The following is an 18,809-nucleotide window of genomic DNA, read 5'->3' as shown; positions in this document are numbered from 1 at the left end:
AGATCGTCGCTAGGTGATGCGTGGATTGTGCAAATGACGCGTGCCAAATCAAATATAATTTGTCATAAAAATCCAACATGCGTCCATTTAATGTTATGTTTATTGTTATATTACTAATAATAATAGTATATTCATTGACATGTTTTCTTTTTTAAGTACATTTTTTTAGTCATATTTACACGACTTAAGAATATTTTCATCCGATGCCATGACAAAACAAATCGTCGTGTGCACACTTCCACTGTCGTTCTCCGATTGGCGAGTCCAGGTGACGAGTGAGAAATTTCGTCGCACCTACTGTTGAAAATTATTTGCCGTTTCACTGAAGTACGCTCTTAACGAAACGACTAACAAATTTTGTTTTGGGTAGAAATGATAATTGTAATAATAACGCTAGTTAGTTGGAAGTTGGAAGAATCTCTGAACTTGTACGTGAGAAAATATCATATTTTATATATTTTCAATATTCAATTTTTAAAAACCAATAACAAAATCTTATATAAGTATGAAGAATTCTGAATATTTCAAAAGTAAGTTAGCAAGTAGGTACTCGTAAGTATCAATAATTCGTACTCATCAAATATTGGATATTTTTTTTTCGACCATGTCCGATCCTAATAGGATCATAATTATGGGCCTCCACAGAATAGAGGTTTGCATTAACAGGTTTTGTTTTTTTACGAGAAATGGTTGCCAGCTTCTTGCTCAACCTATTAGGTCCATACCCTGACTCACACACAAATTGAAAAACAATATGTGTACTTGCCAGACCCAGGATTCGAACCTGGGACCCACGGCGTGATAGTCCAACGCTTAAGCCGCGCAGCCACCGTGAGCGTCAATTTATTTGATAATAATCAATGTTAAATAGTTTCATTGAAGCTAATTGAAACATTACTATGTACAATTACTAAGAGTTGCATTTATATAAAATTAACGTTAGGTTTTGTAAAATACGTATAAAATACTCCACAAACTACGCATCATTTAGTCTATATGGCATAATTTTATCTATTACAAAGCTCAAGGCAATTAACGTATACGGAAAATTGCATACATAAAATTTTCCGGATACGGTAATTCCGTATCTGGTAAATTTTATATGCTGTTTTTTTCAATGCATGTCTACTTTAGAGTAAATCAAAAAACCAGTTCTTCTTAAAAGATAAGTATGTTAATAAAAATATCTTATTTATGAAGGCTAATATTTTTTATAATTGAAATTGTTAATTTTCTTTTTTTAATGTGCTAAAAAAATATTACGAAATTTTAGGGGAGAGTTAGGTCCTTTGAGTTGTAGCTAAAACGTGAATTGAAAAAAAATATTTGAATACAAAAAAATAATGCGAATTCTTTGTATTTATACAGTTCTATTGGATTAATTAAAATTTGGTTTACTGGTGTATAAAAGATATTGCAAAAATACAGACAATCTCAAAACGAACGTGAAAATGAAAACATACGGAAATATTTCGAATGCACAAAAGAACAAACAAAAAAAACAAAAGGGAATAAATGACAATCATTCAAAAGACAAAAGAAAGTTATCATACCGAATACTACAAAGAGGGGCAATGCCGGTCCAAAAAAAGCTAGGTACAGTGGTATAGGGGAGGTATAGGTACGATTCATAAACAAATGCTGTGAATAGAATAATATCTGGAGGTTGTTTTTGTGCGGGCCAAACATTAATTGAAAACTCGCAACGTTTTGGAAGGAGATTATTAAAATTATTATTTTATCAAAAGAACGGTGGCGGCCTCTCTCACCTGAGATACTGCGAATTAAAAATGAATAAGGGCCCAGAAATTTAATTAGAATCTACGGTTAATGTAAGAGACTTTTTAGTTAATAATTAAAGTAATGAATGCTAACAATGACAGCTAAAAGGTTTAAATTAAAAAAATACATATTTAGACGCCTAAATAAATAATTTAATAATGTTGCGGAGGATTGTAATGATTCTTGGGATCTAGCGACAAAATTCCTAGTATGAATACCAATGGAGCTATATCGCATGATCTCGGTGGCTTGTTCAAATTAGCATTTTATTACCACGTTTTTCGTAGCTCGTATTCTTGTTTGTCCGGTGATTGTTTATCCAGTACAAATCTTGCAATCGATTTTAACGAACTTCCGATTAGCTCGACATTTGAAACTTTTAGAATATATTAGAACACGATGCCAATGGATTATTTTAATACGTTTAGCCATCTTTAAGTAGAATTGAATTCATTTTAAGTTAATTCTGTTTTGTATGAAAAGTTATTTCGGAAGAAATCCGTAATCCAATCATATATGCGTGCGTTACTATGGAAATCAAAATGACATTTCAATACTCTATATTTATTTGTTTGTTGCAAAATTGCAAAAAAAATGATTTGTTGACAATTGCCTTATTTGTCCTAAATTATTAATACATATAATTGTCAAGTTTATATGATTCAACAGAAATTTAAGAACGTGGTATATAAAAATTTCTTTTTATCTTGTAATTATTTAGAGATTACTCGGTCACTAAACTTGTCTCTCAATATTTTGATTGTATCACGAGCTCTATGGTATATTACACTATCTTGTTAGAACCATATATCGTCCAGATTGAAAAAAGTAATCATGTTTTTGTAGCGACAGTAACTGCATTGCCATTTTCGTTTTCAAAAAAATACGGAAGAATTACATCTCCAGATCATCAACCACGTACAATTGTTAATTTTTGTGGATGTAAAAGTATTTCAAGAAAAGCATATATGAATTTTGATTACTCAAAATGCGACAATAATAAAATTGTGCTTATTTACGAAGCCATTTAACTAAAAATGAGCTTCATTGCTGAAGATGATTTTTCACGAAATAATCGGTGTGTTTCAAGTTACTCTTTTTAATAATAGATATGAAAAAAAATAACGAAAAATGAAATTAAAAATTGTGTACAACGCGGCACTGCCATTTGTTGATCGATCATAAAATGTTTTCTATACTTCTATGATTTACCTATACTATTGGTATTACCTATAATTCATACTGCATGGCAGCTCTCGTGGTGCAGTGCGTAAGGCGCTGGCCTTCCTTTCCGGAATTCTGAGTTCGATACCCGGTGAGGTCAAAATATATTTACCTAATCTAATTATGTAAACTCCTCAAGCCTGGGAGTTATACCACTATTGTTGGGCTTCACAGCCTGTTATGGTGTTTAATAAAAAAAAAAAAATAGCCCTTTTGCAATTTAACGCATGATAGTTTACTTGGCACCCATTCCACGCAAAATATGGTTTTTTTGTATTTTTAGTATTTTGCACCTTTCTCCTCAACGGTGTTCAATTACCTAATGTATCTTGAAAATGACTATTTTATAAAGAATCCCAAAATACTTCAAATGGTATATATATAGAATTACCACTTATCAATTTAGGAGTAATACAAGCGTTTTAAAGCAATTAATATTAAAAGTGTAAAGAAATCTTAACACTATAAAAAGTTATATATATGTCCATACATATTGTTTGTAACACTCAATGATAGTTCATAGAGTTATAGGATGGTTACCCCCTTCCGGTCATTCCTATTTCAAAAATACCACGTATAAAATTCCATCAATACAACAAATAAAGGTTGTTTGACAAAGATGTTTTAAAATATATATGACAACATAAAAATAGTAACAAATTTATACTAAAATAGATAGAGCAGGATAGATTTTTTTTTGAATAATTCAATAGAAAATGTAATAAATTTAAAATTATACTACGAGTAAGTCAGAAAAAATATTTATGAAGATCCAAAGCTGCGCTGCGTCGTGGGTCCTAGGTTTGAATCCTGGGTCTGGCAAATACACATATTGTTTTTCAATTTGTGTTTGAGTCAGGGTATGGACCTAATAGGTTGGGCAAGTGGCTAACATCCATTATTCTCCTAAAAACAAAATCTGTTATTAAAAATCTTCACTCTATGGAGGCCCATATGATCTTATTATGACCAGACATGGTCAAAAAAAATCACAGAGACGTGTAGCAAAATATCATAAAAATCTAATCTAAAATTTTTTACTTTATTTTGGTTATCTTCATCTTTTTATCACATTTAATATTTGTGTCTCTAGATTTCTAGAAATGTGAAAAGTATTAATTTTAAATATTCTACGCTCGAAATAATGTAAACTTTCACCCTTGTGACTGTATACTTGAGAAAACAAAAAGCTGTTTTTCTCCTATTCATCCATTATGGACTAGGCTGATTTTGAAATCTAGCGACATATTCATTAACATTTCAAATGGAAAGGTGGTGAGAAGTTGTGAATTACCTCGGTATTTATAGACGGGGTAAATGTCCGGGGTGTTATTTGATCGAATGGTTATTATACTGATACTTGTTGTATAAGCAAACTATTCGCAAGTGAACCTCCAAACCAATGAGAGCCTATGAAATTAATGGTTCTAAAACCGCCACTGGATTTATCTGGATAACTATGCGACAAAATGCAGTTTGATTTAATTAGTTAATATACGTGATATAAAATAGAGAGTGCAAATACAACATCGGAATACTGTAACAAAATGTCGTTCTTATTTCACGATACAGTATTTTAAATAAGACATCTTTGAAACTACCCCTTTTTTTTGGTTTCCTAGGTCAAATATGAAAGACAAAAAATAGCTACTGCATTATACTTCAATAATCTTTCACTGAATGACGCATGAAAAACCACATGATTTATATAGGGTGATCGTGTGAGATCAGGTCAGAAAACGCAAGCCGCTCGGTATTAGGTAGCGGAAAAGCGTTAGCCACTGTTGCAGTGGAGGGTTAAATAATATTGTACGAAATTAATTGATTTTAATATGGATTTAACATAAATGCAGTAACTTTTATCATTCCATCCGCATGGTAGTGTTGATAAAAATGACAATAATACATTCCATGATATTATTTTGTCGATTTTAAGAATTCTTTTTTAATATCAAAAAAACCTTTGGTATCTCTACGATTTAGCAGTATTTTATGTATATACTTATAAAAATGTGGTTCCTACATCTGTTTATTTAACTCAATCTGCTCTTAAAGATGAATGCAAAAATGAACAAAGAAAAGATTTTTTAAATAATCTAATAAATATGCTCTTGTTGGTTTTAATTATTTGTAGGTACCGATAATTAATGCCACATAGTACTATATTATGATCCACAATTACAGAAAAGATTAATTTGGTGAAACTCGTAGTCTAGGCGCTGGCCTTTCCGGGGACCCGAGTTTCGATTTTCGATGATGTCACAATATATATTATGTGATTTTCTTAATGCCTGTTTATTTATGATTGCTCCTCTTCTATTAATAAATACACTACTGTTTCACTACACTACTATCATTGGGCCTCATGTCCTGTTGTAGTATTAAAAATTATGTATATTTGTGGACATACGTAGTATTTCCGCAAAGCACCACACGTTTAATATTTTGGAAAGGAAACGGAGTATGAGTAGAATACAACTTTGGTCTGCAAAAAGTCTGGCGAGTGCTGAACAGCTTGTGATGGAAAAGGAGAGCGGAGGACCAGATAGAGTGAAAGATTCTGCTTGAGGCAGCCAAGGTTCACCTCTGGCTGTGATGCCAGAGAAGAACAAGAAGTGATTAAATAAAACGTATTTCTTCACACTTATATTAAAAAATAGCATCTACGCTTCAGTTTGTAAAGCCGTATGGCAGTCAGTAGACGGCGCGACTGTGGATTAATTTTTACTGCAACACAATATAATCCTTTAGTCAATGAAAGATCCGCCTATGCGCCCAGTGATGAAGGCTGTATGCGACGGGGACGTGATCTCGTTAGGGCGGCGCCTAACTGCGCTGATGGACAAGCCTCCCCTGTCCGTCAACCCTGCCTACCCTTTTCTGCTCAATATGTGAAATATTGCATTTTGCTCAGAAAGCAATTTTCACCGAGGAAAATTTAACAGTGTGGAGATTGTTGGTTTATATTTTCTAATTTTGAAAGGGAGATTGACTTGTTGATCTTTATTTGAAAAACAATCAATACTTAGACTGTATTATATAAAAACAAATTATTTATTTATTTAGAAAAAGAGTAATCAGGCAATACAGCTATTGGCCAATGGCGCATTAACCAATAGCATAATTTAGGGTTATCCAAATTCTGGTACAAATTTATTTTTAACACGCAATAAAGCCAGTAAAAATACTGGATTTTTGGCATGTGGCTCCATTTAATAATAAAATAATAAAAAAATAGGTCCACAAACATTATGTACGAGTAATTAAAAAATAAATATTATAAAATCTTAATGATGCCATCAAATAGGTTAATTGCATGATAAACAGCATCATGAAATATCGCATCCGCCCTGCTATGCCAAAGACTTACAAGTGATATTTGTGAAAACATAGATAGTAAAAAATAACAATGAAAAGATTATGTATTTGATTCCTAGCAGAATAAAAATGAATTCATAATAATTATTCTTCATCAGGACCTTATAAGTGACTATCGTGACCCGGTTTATATGGCCAACTAATTAAATACGTTGCTTCTACGTCTGTTTTCTTTGATTCACAGGGCCTGTATTATTGATTTGGTTCGTTCGTCTATAGGAAACTCTTTTTCGTTCTCTTCGACTTTTTTTTTTCAAATACTACGAATTTTTCCCGTTTATCATTTGCAATGTGTGCTATATGTCCAAACAAGTCGCAGGAAAACTGAGGAGAGTTTCGATTCTAGTAATCTATAATAATGAAACCTTTTGTACCTGCGTATGGCCATCTATGAGATACAGTATTCGCCTTCACCACCATATTTAAAATGTCTAGACTCTGTTTTTATTTTACCACACACAGAAATGAGGAAGACAAGAGATCCCACTACATACATGTTAGCTTATTTGGTAACGTTTTAAGTTTTAAGTTTTCAATTTCATTACTTTTATCAGAAAAGTCCGACCAGGGGTAAATGTATCACAACAATGTTTTAAAATATACATATTTCATGTGATTTTATTGTCCGACTGGAGTTAGTAACCTTTCGAATTATATAACTCGTAATAATAATATATATCCATAAAAACACGAACATAGTTTTTCATAATAAATAATCATTCATGTCAATATAAATTTAAATTACGTTGTTTAGCAATGTTCACTTTAGTCAAAGACGAAAGTTCTATGAAGATTTAAAAAGTAAAAATTATCAATTACAACTTAATCTTGTGATATTTATAGCTCAGCCAAACATCGCCGTTTTTTATCCAAATACTTTTGAGATAATGTAATCTACAATAATTAGTATAAATTATACTACACGCTTGAAGCCAACGTGTAATATTTTCTAATATGTTTTTAATAAACAATTTTTGAAGTTATACTTCTTTTGGCGCGTTTGGGAAATCAGATTAGAGTGTATTTTTGGCGTGTGACATGTAACACATAATTAATTTATTTTGTAACACATATTTAACATGTAACACATATTTAAAAAAACGCGCTCGGTTGGATTCGAACTACCGATTGTTCGGTTATCAGCCGAACTCACTACTTTTACGCCACAATATGATACTGCAATCGTGAGATTATACAGTATAATATTATAGCTTAGAATTGTTCAGTTGCCTAGGCAGCGAACTTATTAATGTCGGCCATTTGCAATTTCTCACGTAAGCAAACAATTAAACGTCAGATTGACATTTGGTACTTTAAAAATAAAAACAACAAGAAAACATTATATAATTTAGTAATATAAGTTAAAGTGTGTAGAAATAATCAACGGCGTTCTAATAAGTGGCCCTTTTTCTTGAGTGTGTAATTTAACAAGATAATTAAGAGCTAGTCAAAGAATCTAGTTTATCACAAGTTTTGTTTTTGTTTTGTTAGGCCAAAGAAGTATAACTTCTAACGCGCGTACATAAGTACACACACCGATTTTTTAAAATGAGACAGAAGATTTAAGAATGAAGCATTCTATATATTAATTATACATGATCATGCTTATACACACGAGAAAAAAATCATTTTCTAAAAAAAAATACGACACCCGACGGGACTTGAACCTGTATTTGCTGGATTCGCGCCAGTATGCTTTTTCAATTAAGCTACAGACATCTTAGTTAATTATGACGGTTTTAACTAGTAGTTGTTACATGAAACGTTTATCGAATTGCTTTTGTTTTTATAATCATTAATCTTAAATAAATGTAATAACAGTGTATTAATGCACAGCTACATAAGCTGATTCAGCTGATTTAATAATAAAAAAATAAGTATATACAAAGTAATAAAGTGACGTTCCGTTATATTTAAAAAAAAACAAAAAAAAAGAAAATATAAAAGTATACCCACAATATGTTTTATAATATTATCTAGTTGGAATAGTCAAGGAACTTAAAATAACTTTAAATCATAGCAATGTAGTTTTCAAAGTAACTTGAAGTGTTCTCTGCAAGTTTTAATGTACTGAATAAATTTACAAAAACGTATTAAACTGTGCCGCAGTACAATAATATTTTATGAAATAGTATACGTATAAACCTGGTGTCCCACGTTTCATATTCCTAGAAAAATATAAGAATAGATTTCCATCGCTTCAAAGTATCAAAGTTGTATTCAAAATTGTACGCTTATAATATGTATAAGCAAAAACAGTATTAAGTATTGTTTTAGTAAAATTAGATAAAATTAATAACAGTTTAATATCCTTTTTAATTACTGGCTAAGTTTTGAAACGTTTTCTGTCACACTCAATTTTCGTCAAAGTTTTTCTGTCCACGGACATGAACTATTAAACGCAGCGTTCGATCTCCGCTCGCTTGTCAACCTTTTGAATAAATGTAAATGCCTGTAAGCGTAGTATACACGCGTAAATAATAGAGGGGGAATAAATACATTAAAACGCAATCACAAGACTTGAAATGAGACTTAATGAAGGTGCTAAATACGTAGACGTTAAATAAAAAATTGGGGGCGGTCCGGTAATTAATATTTTTGTCAATGACGCTATAAAAAAACATGAGTGTCGTCAATGTGATTTTGGAGATAATGGACATTAAATTTATTAGGGGTGTAGGAGATGTGTTGCGGAGGGGGGTGGAGGTGTCCTGGAATTTCTAAAAACTAATAATAAAATTGAATATGTAATTTGTGATGATATTTAGGATAGGTATGTCTGTTAGTGGGTATATTTAGGGATTGCAATACCGGTATTTCAAAACCGGTATTTCAAAACCGGTATTTCAAAACCGGTATTCCAGTATTTATCAATACCGAAATACCGGTTCTAAAAATCTAAAATAGCGGAATTTTCGGTATTAAGAAAGCACAGTCGTTTATGTTTTTGAAAATAAATTATAAGTTGGACTATAAAGCCGTGGGTCCCAGGTTCGAATCCTGGGTCTGGCAAGTACACATATTGTTTTTCAATTTGTGTGTGTCAGGGTATGGACCTAATAGGTTGAGCAAGTGGCTGACATCCATTTCTCGTAAAGAACAAAGTCTGTCAATACAAACCTCCACTCCGTGGAGGCCCATATGATCCTATCAGGATCGGACATGGTCAAAAAAAAAAAAAAAAATGCAAATATATTGAGTGAATCCAACAGAGGTAAAAAAATAATAAAACAAATTTCATCAAATATAGGTATTTATATAAGTAATTGTCGTCATGAATTTATTATCGTAATATTATTTCGAAATATAAAAAAATCGTGACAAAAATGTTCAATTATTCTATAATTAGGTATTGATGACTGTACAAGCGTTGAATTTAAGAAGCTTTTCCTGCAGCCGGACTTATTTGCACTTGATGAACTTTTGAGAGCTTTTGTTAAAATTATCAATATATTCACATTATTTGTAAAAAGTAACCAGGTCTACAATTATTATGATCAATACATATTTTTTAAATGCCAACATAATGAATGTAGGTATTTGCTATAAAATAATATTTCTAAAAGATTTTAATATCTATATTTTTATTGACAAGCACCTACTTCTGAGAAGTAGAGAAGAAGTACCGGTATTAATACCAATACTCAATGAGAAATACCGAAAAACCGGTATTGTCATTTTCATTCGGTATTGCAATCCCTAGGTATAGTCAAGTTGACTTACTAAAAAAATGTTGATTTTTAGCTACTCTTTATTGTTTATCTACTCCTCAATGCTCCCCCCCAGATTTATCCAACGCTTATAGGGATTTATGAGAAACAATGATATATTTATATGGACGTTGTTTTATAACCTTCACCTCTTCATTTGGCTTAGTGTATTTACTGTAGGAACGAGGATCCCAGATTCTGGGTTGTCAATCACTAAGGCCGCCTTCCATACACTTTCAATGGACGCATTCATTATTCTAACCGTGATTTTCTTTCTAGACCTGCATATAAAGGTAATAATATTTATTTATTAAGTAGTTTTATTTATTTTTTGTTTATTCATCATGCTCCCATTGTGGCGACCTTAATCTTGGATATCTGCTCCTGAGACATTTCCAGGCGTAAAAACTGATGCTTCACAACAAAACTTAAGGCCTCGTAATATGCTCGATTACAGGACAGGTTTGTTTGGTGAGGTATATGTTTGTTTTAGATTACATATTTTATACCTAGTTTAAAAACTGATCTAAGTTAATACCATTTTACATAAATTATGTGTTTTACATAAAAAATGTGCTAAAATAATACTTGTAAAGCTCGTAGTATACTAAAATAAATAAATTGAATTGAAATTAAATATACAGCCTCTTTAGATCGAAGGTTTTTTCAACGTATTTGGTATATTATCTCTAGATATTTAATTCCAATATATCTTAATTATTGTGGAGATCGATAAATTTGTTTCCTCAATTCGCAACAGAATCACAAAGCTCCTTTATGTATACGGTTCAGTAAGTTGTAAATAGGTCAGCTCATCCATTAGTTAACTTTAGTTCCATACAATAAACGAGAATTAATGAATTTATAGTAGATACGTACCAACATAACGAATTAACAAAAGGTTTCCACAATGAATTTACGACAAGATAAATAAATTATAGTAAATGAATAATTTAATACTTATTTTATTCAGAGAGATGGATTTAATAATTTCTATTTGTATGGAAGAATTTGGCTTTTTTACCAGGTGACATTAATTAAGGTGCCGAGGATTAAACGAGTGGAGTGTTGTTGAGATCTAATAATTTAAATTTCAATAGTTTAAACCTGATATATAAAACAAGTTTATATAGGAACTCAGAATACATAAGAAATAAGCACAAAAATCTTCTTTTTCCATAAATTTATAATTTTTATTTTATAAAAATAATTTATGTATTATGAACTTTATTAAACCTTATAATAATATAATATTTTATCCCAAATTCATATAAAGAGTATAAGGATATATTTTTAGAGTATCTACTTCAGCAAAATCCAGTCAAGGCAAAATAATTTGGTCACTAAGGGTTGCAACCTCTATAGTATTTTCTTTACCGGGATTCCGGAACGAAGAGAAAAAATATTTGTATTTTGATCTTTTTTTAACTATTTAGTGATATTTTTTAGTTTGGCTTTAAAGTTATAGATTTTTTCTGATATCAAATACGAAAATAAATACGAATTAGTAACGTCTTAGGGACATTTAACGCTACCAGAATTTAATAAAAAAAATCGACGGTTTTTGCGTAAGAAAGACTATAAAAAGCCCTCGATTTTGAACCTGAACGGAAAATTTTAAATTTAGCTGGAGAAGTATTTTTGAGAAAAAGAAAAAAGCTCTTGACTTTGGTTCTGAATGGAATATTTTAAATTTTCCAAATTGGCAAGAGAAGTAAAAAGAAAAAATCGCATGTAATCAATAAACCAATTTCGAATTCTCGAAAAAATAAATATTTTTGAATACGTTCCTAAAATGTCCAGTCAGTATAATGGTCGATGTGTTACACGTGGCATAAAAAATCTATACGGATAGTACAGCTAATATTTTGAAGCAGTCAGTATATGCACCACTGTATCCCTATAATATAAAATAACATTAATTTTATATGAAAAAAATGGTGTATGTACTTATGTACGCGCGTTAGAAGTTATACTTCTTTGGCGTAAGAAAACAAAAACAAAACTTATGATAAACTAGATTCTTTGACAAGTTCTTAATTATCTTGTTAAATTACACACTCAAGAAAAAGGACCGCTTATTGGATCGCCGTTGGTATATTTCTATACACTTTAACTTGTATTACTAAAGTATATATTGGTTTTTCGTTGTTTTTATTTTTAAAGTACCAACTGCCACTCTGACGTTTAATTGTTTGTTTACGTAGGGAATTGCAAATGGCCGACAATAATAAATTCGCTGTCTAAGCAACGGAACAATTCTAAACTGTAATATTATACTGTATCATAGTCACGATTGCAGTATCATACTGTGGCGTAAAGGTAGTGTGTTCGGCTGATATCCGAACATTTGGTGGTTCGAATCCAATCGAGCGCGTTTTTTTTCGTGTGAAAAAATAAATTATGTGTTACATGTCACACGCCAAAAACACACTCTGAACAGATTTCTCGAAGGCGCCAAAAGAAATATAACTTCAAAAATCTAAAGGATTTTTTTATGTAAAAGAAATTAATATGATCAAGCCAAGTAATCGATATCGAAGTAATAAAAAAAATAAGTAATAAAAAAATAAACCCTAATATTGTTGAATCAGTTTCTTATTAAAAATTAAAAATTGTCATGGATCAAAACTTAAACATGTGCGTCATATTAATATAATATCAATTTAAATTGTCAATCTTTTGAATTTAAGTTTTTAGAAACTAGTAGGTTTTACTAGCTACAATTCTTCAATATCATTAATTATTTTTAACAACAATCAAAAAATCCCGTTGATAAATCCCGGAATTCCAGCGCTTTAAGTCCCGGCACTGAAAGGCCCAGTAGGCGCAATCGAAAAACAAATTACAAGAATACTTCGCGGCGACCATCTGCGGCCGTGATTCATTCGACGGGTGGGCTATTATAATAATATCACTGGGCTTACTTTAGTAGCTTAGTTCCGCCATACATAAATGAAAATATCGTGGTGCTTAGGGATGCTTTGGGGGGATTGTCGCTGACTTATGAACCCTTTAATTTAGTTTTTTTTTCAATTTAACTGTATTTGTTTTATATATTGATTGTAGTACAAGAGATATTATTAATAACAACGAGAATCATTTTTCATTACAAGTAATTTCTGCAATCTCATGTGAAATATATTTAAAAAATCATGATATTTAATAATATATTAAAGCAGCCAGTTGCTTAATACAGCGCGCAACTTAAGACCTGGAGATGGGTGACTATTTTGCTTAACTTGGCTAAAAAAACTGTAAGTTGAGAAAAGGAGATTAATACATTCACTGTTGACCAGTTAATTACTTTTTAATTACCACATTTAAATAACATGTTAACTATATCTAATGTCCAACTACTGTAAACGCGCCAGTCGCGTTGTTAGCACTAAATGAGTTAATACCCCGTTTAGACGTGCATGGATTTACTATTGACAATATATATTATCGCGCCAATAACAAAAAAATGCCCGTAGAAACACGTATTGTCATGCAAGTTGCAAGATTGCACGCATGAATCAAAAAAATTTGAAAGCTTCTGATTTTTCATGCGATAGTAGGGATTTTTTCGATCTGCGCCTACGTAATAGAACGATAGTGGGGAACCTGCCTGCAAAAGATTTTTATGACCTGTCAAATAGTACCATAAAATGACTATCGCTAAGAATGAGATTAGAGAGAGAGTCAGCACTTTTACGTGTGAACGATAATTGTCGCGATAGTTTAAAATATACACTATTGCTGCCAGTAAATCCATGCACGTGTACAGGCGCTATAATAGAACTTTTACATGTGCACAAGTTTATTGTTAGCAATAGCGTGGAAAAAAGTGACAGTAGTGTTTACAAACAAAATTGCTGATTGTCAGCGAAACTTGTTTGTTCTTGTTGCATGATATTTCGTTTATTTTGGAGACATGGTCATCATTTTACCACACATGTACACATAATATGTCGCGCAAGTTGTAACAATCGCATGATAATTCAGAAGCCGCTAAACTTTTTCATTATTGCGTGCAATGTTGCAACTTGTACGATAATAAGTTATAACATTTTTTTGGTCACAATAATACGTACTGCCAGTAGGAAATTCATGCATTTTTAAATGCCATGAGACAAAAACCATGTTGAGCAATTATGTTCATTGGTATTTATAACAAAATAAACCTACATGTTCCGCATAAGATTTTAAAGATATTAGGAAACTGTATATCTGGTACTAATTAAAAATGTACATGAAAATATTGCTACACTTTTAGATATTGTGTACCATCATCAGCCTGAATCTATCCACTGCTGGATGAAGGCCTCTCTTAGCTGATTCCACTTCTCTCAATCCTGTGCGTTACATTGCCACGAATTTCCACAGAATATAACCATTTCATCGATCCAGCGGCCTCTAGGTGTACCTTGCGGACGTTTTGTACCTCTTGGGTACCAATGTATGACTAGATTTGTCCAGCGATTGTTCTTTCTTAAAGTTATGTATCCAACCCATTTCCATTTGAGGTTTTTAGCGAACTCTATTACATCGCAAACTCTTGTTTATTTTCCTAACCAATAATTTATATTTTTGTTCTTTCGCGTTATGCCCAGCATGAACCTCTCCATACCATATTGTGTATATCTGCCATTATGTAAATAAAGTACCTATTATATAAAGAATACATTGATTTAAATTAGTAAGATTTAGAATATTGTGCCTGGCTTACCCAATATAAAAGTGTGCAGAAAATGACTCTTGATACATGCTGGAGAGAATCCGGTATTATCAGCTTCGAGGAAGACCACACAGACGATGTCGTTGCCAATGTGTCTCTTCCTTTGCAGTTTTTGTGAGTCGTGTCTCTCGTAGGGAAGCTGGGTACTCACGTGAAACATGATTTCAATGGATCTCCAGCTGGTGTAGACGGAGTAGAGGCCAGTCAGGTCGTGGACAGTGTCCAGACCGCCTTTGTATTTGTCAAAACCTGGGAAAAATAAGAAGAATTGGTTAATAACTCTTCAGAATTCCTGATGTGAAAGAATTAAAAGAAAATATTTTTTACTGTGGTTTACTGATACTTGAAGATACTGTTTTCCAACCATTTCGAGTCGTGACCCTTTTGATAATAGATGAGTAATTTATCGATTCTTATAACTATATATATATAATAATTACAAGATAAAAAGAATTTTTTATATACCACGTTTTAAAATTTTCTGTTGAATCATATAAACTTGACAATTCTATGTATTAATAATTTAGGACAAATAAGGCAATTGTCAATAAATCATTTTTTTGCTATTTTTCAACAAACAAACAAATATAGAATACTGAAATGTCATTTTCATTTCCATAGTAACGTACGTATATATTAATAATTTAGTTGCTAGGACAATCCCCTTAGCAACCAATAATAGTGGATTGGATTACAGATTTCTTTCGAAATAACTATTCATACAAAACAGAATTAACTGAAAATGAATTCAATTCTACTTAAAGTTATCTAAAAGTATTAAAAGAATGCATTGGCATCGTGTTCTGATATATTCTAAACGTTTCAAATGTCTAGCTAGTTATGAAGTTAGTTAAAAATTGATTGCAAGATTTGTACTGGATAAACAACCACCGGACAAACAAGAATACGAGCTAAGAAAAACGTGGTAAAAATAAGATAAATAACTATATATATTATACAAAATACTTTATATTCACATAACATTTCTAGGTCTCAAAAGATTCATAAATATTGGTTTATTCATATGATTTTTGTTATGAAAACAAGTGTCACTCGTGTACTTATAGATAAAATAATCGTCATGATACTTAATCATCTATTTCACTACGATAACTGTCTAAAAAATTCTCGTCAATTATTTCAGAATAAATTCTTATCGATTTACAGTAATAAACTAATTAGTGACAATAAATAACATTTAAAATACTGGAATATCTATTCGGATTAACCGTAGTTATCATCATTAATGGAATTATGCAAATGTCACTTACACCGCGCCATCATTAATCACCCAAATAATATTCAGTAAAGAACCTAAAGGCGCGCGCAGGTGATATTCTGGGCGCCGGCATAAATATTGAAATTTCGCAAACGACATTTGAAACAACCGAGACGCAAATTAGGCTCCTCACTTAATGAGAACACGTCTTTGAGTCTCTATACTTTGTCTTCCGGAATCTATTGCTACGAAGTGAAAGATTTTATCGAGGGCTTAGTCTCGCGAAAACTGCCTGCTGGACGGAGGTAAATAATAGCATGTTTTATTGTTGGCTGCTTATCTACTCATTGACAGACGGATTGTATTTTTATATGCCCTGATAAGTGGAAAATAAATGGGGTAATGGTAATGTGATATTCTCTGGAAATGAACCTGCAATGTACAGTCAGTTGTAGCTAACTTAATTGGCTCTCGTAGTGCAGTGCGTTTTCCGCCCGATAATTCTATTTGATTCCCGGAGAGGACACAATATTTATCTTCAAATGGATTTAAATTCAAATTCCATCAAATACCTTCAGTCGATAGTATTAATACAATATTTATGTGTTTTTTTCAAAGTACGAGTATTTGTGATTATTCAAAATTACTAACAACCACCTTATACTGAAAAACAAGGACATGGTTATTAATAATTCTAAAAAAAAACTTAATCGGTGGATTAGTGGTTCATTTTTGCTTAAATTTTATAGATTTAGGCTTCATTTATATAGATAGAAGGATTTTTCATTATCTTTGTAATTGTGTATATTTTATAAAAAATAGTGATACAAATGAATAATATATATTTACAATAACTCTTTTATAGATTCATTTGTCTTCATTGCGTGTTTATGGTAACTGGGAGAGATTTAAAGAAAAGTATAATACATTACGATTTATGTTCAATCAGATGTATGTTCCTATTTATAAAAGTTATGTAATTTATATTGAACTGTAAAAAGCAATATATATAAAGTAGTCTTGCGTAAAAATGCGGGTATTTTTTAGTACCCGCATGGAGAGATTCAAAGAAAAATCTGTCACTGTGTGAACAATTGATGCGAAGCCGTTTTGTCTTGCGGCCTCCTCAATCAATCTGTCAATGTCGGCAAAAAGGGTTCCCAGGTAGCTTTAGTTTGAGGATAACTGATCGATTCCGGAACTTATACTTCCATTCGTCAGACGGAACTATGAAACATAATGAAAAAAAGTCTCAAGGACTCCGTACACTTAAGCTTTGTTTGTGGGGCTTATAAGTTAGCTGTATCAATACGCTACTTTGATGTTGTATCATGAGACGGCTACTTATGAAAAGTTTACTATTGATACCTTTAGTTGATACAATTATTTAGTTCCGTATATTGATGCGCGATATATTATATTTAAAATTCTATTTAGTCATTTAATTTTTTATTCTTAACAATTATTTTTGTTTAAAATTTTTTCTTGCAGTAATTATTTTATTCTATATAATTATACTTAGCAAAAAGTGCGATGACACGCCTTACCACTATATGGAAGGATCGGGGAATTTCGATTGCCACAAAAATGATGCTTGTGCAAACATTAGTGTTCTCGATATTTCTATACGGAGTCGAGTCGTTGACCCTGAAGGCAAGATAACGGAAGGCAATTGATGCTTTTGAGATGCGGTGTTGGCGCCGAATGCTTTGCATTTCTTGGACGGAGCACAAGACGAACCAGTCAATCATCCAGAGACTGAAGATAAAGGAACGGCTCTCGACGATATGTCTGAGAAGAATTCTGCAGTTTTTTGGACATATTTTCAGGCGCGGACCGGACAACCTGGAGAGACTGGTAGTTTTGGGTAGCCTCCAGGAAAGGCAAAGCAGAGGAAGAGCGTCTGCGCGATGGAGCGACCAAGTGAATGAGCTGACTGGGGGCACCATCCATTCTGCCCTGAGAGAAGCAGAAGGTCGAGTAGGATGGAAAGTCTTGGTCGCTCAAAGGATGGCAAAATTTAAATGTGGTCACGATCCTCAGCCATGAGTGCACGACCAAGAAGAAGAAGAATTATACTTATTCATTGATTTATTTTTATATTATAACTTAATTGAGCTATTTTTTAAAATTCTAAATGTCTTGTTGTCAACATCTTCAATCAATTTTTGGCAGGTGCTATGGTCTTCCCAATTTACCCTGCCTACAACATATTATAGGTTTTTGTATGCTGTTAAAAAATCAATCAGTCAATCTCGAATTCTCGAGAAAAAAAAATCTTGAATTCGAAAATTCTCAAACCCAATAAATGAAAAAAAGGTGAGACATTACAAGCTCTAGGCGTGAGAGCATACTAGATTATAGACATACTAGTTAATATTGCAAAGCAGAGTATCACCCATTTCACTGTTTGCTGTTAAGAGTCACTATTTAACTTATTCACTGTTAACAGTAATATAATTCATAAAGTTAAAAAAAAACTAACTAATATGTAGTAAGACGTTCATTTTGGTCGGAAGACATGAATGTTTTCACCATGATAATGGCAAAGGTACCATGAAGAACAAACTAAGATTGCATACAAAATAAATAAAAAAGTACACAGAAAAAAAGAAAGTCTGCAATATTAAATTTTAGAGCAAGCTCTAAAATATGAATGAAAAACATTTTGTTAAGTTTCATTCTTGCCTTCATTTATAAATTTTCTCATTCAGAATTACGTGGACGGGATTTCACGTGCATTTTCTTTGCTGAGTCATTCTATAAAGTCACGCTA

The 18,809-nt window shown here is 31.9% G+C and overlaps 1 protein-coding gene across 1 annotated transcript in view; it reads right to left on the bottom strand.

Annotated features, from left to right (window-relative positions):
- rsh (Rap GTPase activating protein radish) overlaps window positions 1–18,809 on the bottom strand; it is a 350,955-nt gene that overhangs the window by 111,857 nt on the left and 220,289 nt on the right. The window contains exon 9 of the mRNA XM_085948876.1: window positions 14,806–15,063. Within this exon, the coding sequence (XP_085805002.1) occupies window positions 14,806–15,063 (258 nt within the window). The remainder of the gene's footprint in view (window positions 1–14,805; window positions 15,064–18,809) is intronic.

Source organism: Rhyacophila brunnea, unplaced genomic scaffold, assembly GCF_057557595.1.
Source record: "Rhyacophila brunnea isolate RB1 unplaced genomic scaffold, BYU_Rbru_1.0 scaffold_21, whole genome shotgun sequence".
Lineage (NCBI taxonomy): Eukaryota > Metazoa > Arthropoda > Insecta > Trichoptera > Rhyacophilidae > Rhyacophila > Rhyacophila brunnea.
This window is presented reverse-complemented; position numbering and strand designations above follow the sequence as displayed.